The 5041-nt window shown below is 44.5% G+C and overlaps 1 protein-coding gene across 1 annotated transcript; it reads left to right on the top strand.

Moving 5' to 3' along the window:
- The first annotated feature begins 485 nt into the window (after positions 1-485).
- On the top strand, positions 486-3679 carry LOC105571074. Its single transcript, XM_012028546.1, has 2 exons — positions 486-669; positions 3102-3679. Exons 1-2 carry the CDS (start codon positions 486-488, stop codon positions 3677-3679), a joined length of 762 nt encoding a protein of 253 aa, XP_011883936.1.
- The last annotated feature ends 1362 nt before the right edge of the window (positions 3680-5041 follow it).

Raw genomic sequence — 5041 nt, 5'->3', positions numbered from 1 at the left:
TTTTAAATTGTTTATTATTATATCAATTTAATGAAATATGGAAATTATTCTTTTTATAGCAAAAAGAATGGATTCAGAAAGTGTATTACTTGCTGTTTGCTGTTTAGTAAATAAATTAAAACGATCGAGGCACAATATTTTTTATCAGAAAGAATTTCGGCGTAAAATATTTCTATTATTTGCGCTTTACTCAACTGTAGTAAGCAAAGAAAAGTCTAAGAAAATGCGTCGATATTGGGTGAGACCTTTATTTTCTGAACATCGGCGATTGTTATAAGGAGCGAGTAACAATCTTGTAAAAGAAATGGAAACTGAGGACAAAGGAAAATTTGTCAATTATTTCCGAATGGATCCTATAATATTCCAAGAATTACTTAAAATCATCGGTCCATTTATAGTTAAACAACATGTTATACGAGAACCAATTCCTCCTGAAACACGTTTGCATATGTATAACACTTCGATATTTGGCATCAGGAGACAGTATGGCGTCTATCTCATATGCCTATCGACTTGGCCATAATACTGTGTCGAAAATAATATCAGAGACCTGCGAGAAAATATGGAATATTTTAAAGGAAACAGTGTTTCATTATGACAGTCCAAAGAATTGGGAAAAACTTGCTGACGAATTCGAGCAACTTTGGAATTATCCAAATTGTGTAGTCCGTATTGACGGAAAACACATTGCACTGCAGGTACCTATATAAACAAAGGTTTTTTCTTATAAATTTTGATTAAAATAACTAATTACACACTACGTATTTATACTTCATATCACACGAATAATTTATTATAAGAAATATTAGTCAAAGTATGTTGGTTTATATTTATTGTGAAGTACCTTTTCTTATTAATGTTCAATGAATGATATAATTATATACATATACAATTTTTGAATACAGGCTCCGCCAAATAGTGGCTCAACATATTTCAATTATAAGAAATACCATAGCATAATTTTGTTGGCGATAAGCGATGCAAAATACCATTTTACTATGGTCGACATTAGTGCAGAGGGGAGACAAAGCGATGGGGAGTTTTTAAAAATAGTGATATAGGAAGACATTTTGAGGAAGGTACTATTACGTCCGCGATTCTCCGGGGCTCGTTCGGCGGCGGCGGGCTCGCGGACGCGCGCGCGGTGGGCGCGTTGGTTTGTGGTTTTGTGTCTGCGTTAAAAGGTGTGAAAAGAAACGTACGAAGATATAGAAGTGGACGAGGATGCTACTCGCGGGAGAAGAGTACGAGGATTCGCTCTTCGCACAGGGCCGAGCGGATGCAGTGCGGGAAGGGCGATTCCGGGTAAGAGTGATTCGTGAGTTCTCGACGCAGCCTGATTAGCGCGGCTTTATTGCTTCTCTTAATATTAGCTTTATTTTCGTAGTGAGGCTCTCTATGGCTCGTACGACGGGCCCACGACCCTGAGCAGGAGGAGCCGGACGACCGGCGGTGACTTCCGGCTTGGCGACGGCCGCGTCAGCTCGCGGCAGAGGGACCCGTGGATTCGCGGGCCGGGCGAATAGTTCCCCGGCCGTTGGAAGCGGAGCGCGCGGGATCGCGGGCGAGAAGGTCCGCGGCTGTGGCGTGGTGCGCGAGCCTACTGGGGCCCTAGGAGCCGCCCCGAGGAAGATAGACGGGTCGAACCTCCCGTACCTCGTGTAGTCGCCGGTCAGTCGCTTCAGCTGCACCTTCCTACCTCCGCGGCGAGACCGACGTGGTTTTCCCATGGCTGGACATGGCGAATTTTTCGAATTAGGCGACTTGGTCGCTGGCGATGGACACGAAGAATTTACACGACGTCACACGGAGGGAAGTACACGGAAGGCGGGACGACGAGGATCGGCGAGAAGACGGGACTGCGGGAAGAGAAGGCGGCAAGAACGCGCGGGGAGCGCGCTCAGGCCGTAGGCGGTGGCTGGTGCGTCCCTGGCCCGGCCGACGGCGACGGTTAGCCGCGCTGGTCGGGGAACAGGAGCTCACGCGAGGTAGAGACGGACTCCGGTCGACGCGGCTCGTCGCGCGATCCGGACAGGTGCAGAGGGTCTCGTGGAGGCTGGAGGCTCGCCGAGGGAATGAGGACGGTCGGGGACACTTCACGGGGGCACAACACTATTTTGCACAGCACGACACGTGGAGATTAGCCGCGGGTGTAGGCGCGAAATAATAGCAATTGTCTGGTTAGCACCGATATAGAGTTTATTCGAACTTCGCACTGTCACTTACACTTGTGCTTGTTTCTGTGTCGAGATAATAAAGAGAACAAAAGAAGTTACAACTATTAGCGCCGAGCGAAGGAAAGGCGGCGGCTCTCTCGGTTCGACGGAGCCTGAGAGTAGAAGGCTGTGCAGGCTTCGGCGAAACCAAGTTGTTCACGCGGCTGAGACGCGCGCGAGAGTGGGCTCACTGGGGCTAAGTCCGACGCCTTGGATCGGCGCTGCGGCTAAGGCCGTCGGAGGGCCAATTCCCGCGACTGAGTGCTTACTTGCGGATTAGATCGGTAAAGCTCAGAGGAGCGATCGCGAACGAGAGCGTTCTTCGCTCCGAAATCGCCCCTTATATACGAAAATTCGGTGGCCCCGCGCGGAAAGGGGGCACCGATCGCGGTTACGTGAGGGGGAAATCCTCGCCTAACGTTTCCCGTGGAATCCTCGTGGATTCCCACTAGAAGCGTGTCCTTTCCGCGAATCATAATATTAGCCGTGCCGCGCGCTCGGCGCGACCGACGGTTGCGCGCGTGCGAAACATCGGTCGCGGCGCGCGACAACGTCGCGTGGCACATCGGTTCGCGTTCGAATTGGTTTGATGTGGTCGCCAGTATCGCGGCTACGGCGATCTCTCGATCCCTTTCCTTTTTTTTATAACACTCTTTTAATAGTAGCCGCAATAATGGCACACCGCATGCGGCGCGCGATAGCGTCCTGAGAAAGAGAAACGAAGAGAAGAGGTGAGAAATGCGCGAAGCAACGGTTCCGCGCATTTCAGTAGCGGCTTTGCAGCCGACGCGCTCGCGGAGCCGGGGCGCGCGAGGCGAGGCGCGACGCGCGGGCGGCGCGTAAACACGCTTGCTCGGCCGACGGCACGTGCGGCTCGCTTTCCAGGAATCCAGCTGTTCCTGGCGAAGCCGCGTCTCGTGCTCCGTAGAGTCGCCAGACGTAACAGTACATTCAAGTTACCAAATGTTAAGCCTGTCGAAAGTAGTGGACCAGCATTGCCTTATGTGTTGTTAGCCGACGAGGCCTTTCCATTAACAACGTATATGATGAGACCGTATCCGCGAAGTAGCAGTTTGGATCTGAGGAAGAAAATTTTCAATTATAGACTCAGTCGAGCAAGACGGGTTGTCGAAAGCGCTTTCGGGATTCTAGCAGCAAGATGGAGGATTTATAGAAAACCTATAATTGCAAGTGTTGCAAATGCACGAAAAATTGTTCAAGCAACAATCGCCCTCCACAATTTCATCATTATTAATGAGGAAAAATTGCTTTCAAAAAATATATATGCACATATAACTCCAGAAGATCGCAATATCATTTCTCAAGGATTTAGCTCATTGCCAGTTACTAGAGGCAAATTCGTTAAGAATGGTATCGAAATTCGAAATGCTTATGCAGATTTTTTTGTTGGCTCTGGTGCATTGCCATTTCAGTGGCAGAAGGCAATGGATAATGACTTTTGAGGTATACTATTTGACAATAACCTTTTTTGTGATGAACTATTCATACATAAAAACTTTACTGCGTGTATTATACATAAAACTATAAACTACGTAAATACATATCTCAGACCAATAATAGTTATTAAAAAAAATTTTCAAAGTAGAGATACGTTTTGTTCCAATTCAAACAGTTGCGATAGAATTTGTATTTCAAATTGATTTCTTTCACGTAATGGAAGAGCTCGTAATCTGTCTCCTATTTGGAGTAAAAATCCATCGACTGCATCTGGTTTTCTCACGGGTTCACTTTCTAGGGCTGATAATATAGCTTTTGTTACATCTGAGGTATCGTGCACCTTTACTTCTTAAAAATAATAAAATATTAACGTTAATACATTATAGATATATCAGAAAGTTAATATATAGTTAATATAAATCGTGTATTTGATTTGAATTAGATTTTTAATTTATTACTAAAACTTTTATTACTAAAACTACTATTATCTAGCATTTTAAGAAAAAATGATTGCATAAATAAATAATACTAACTTTTTTTCTGTTGCAAATTCTGTTGTTGACTCCATGATTGGGGGAAAGAGTCACTTACCCTTGATTTCTCACTTTCATTAGAAGAGTTTGATGTTTGTGGTACTGTAATCTGTACAGGATTTTCAATTACTGTACCATCAGTGATGTTAGCTGTGCCGCTTTCTGGCGCATGCGTACTGCAATAGCAGTGAAATTCAGTAACGTACATATGATGTGGGAGATGAACACCGACAGTTCTGGCGGGATTTGGGACAGCAGGAAGGTTAGGTGTGCGGGATGAAAATGTAAGTAATATATTATTATTTATGTAATTATTACTTGTGCAATATTGTGTATTATGGAGCCAAATGTTGCTAAAAAAGCCGGTAAAAAGCCATATAATAGACAATTTCAAAATAAATGGTTAAATGAAAATATTTTTAAAGAATGGTTGGCTTTCCATTCCGAAGTAAATAAAGCATTTTGTATAGCATGTAATGTCAGCATTAGATGTTGTAGGACAGATTTGATAAAGCATTCACGAACGGCTAAACATATAGATAACATCAAAGGTCAAAACCTCGAAAACGTTAATAATAACGTTTTCGAGGATTACGTAGTTTCTCATGATGATAAAGTGAAACGAGCGGAAATAAAATTAGCTGCATTTTTTGCAGAACATAATATTGCTTTCCAAGTTACGGATCATTTAAGGGGATGCTAAAGCCGCTGGCGAACTCGATTAGTGTCGATAAGATAGGAGATCGCGTCAATTATCGATTATTTTTAGTTCTAAGTTCTACGTTAGATGTCGTTTTCGGCAGCAGTAAAGAAGAAATTGGAGGGCAGACCTCC

The sequence above is a fragment of the Vollenhovia emeryi genome, unplaced genomic scaffold (genome assembly GCF_000949405.1).
Source record: "Vollenhovia emeryi isolate VEMERY1.0 unplaced genomic scaffold, V.emery_V1.0 DF941260.1, whole genome shotgun sequence".
Taxonomy (NCBI): domain Eukaryota; kingdom Metazoa; phylum Arthropoda; class Insecta; order Hymenoptera; family Formicidae; genus Vollenhovia; species Vollenhovia emeryi.
The sequence above is the reverse complement of the archived record's forward strand: the minus strand, read 5'-3'. Positions and strand labels throughout refer to the sequence as shown.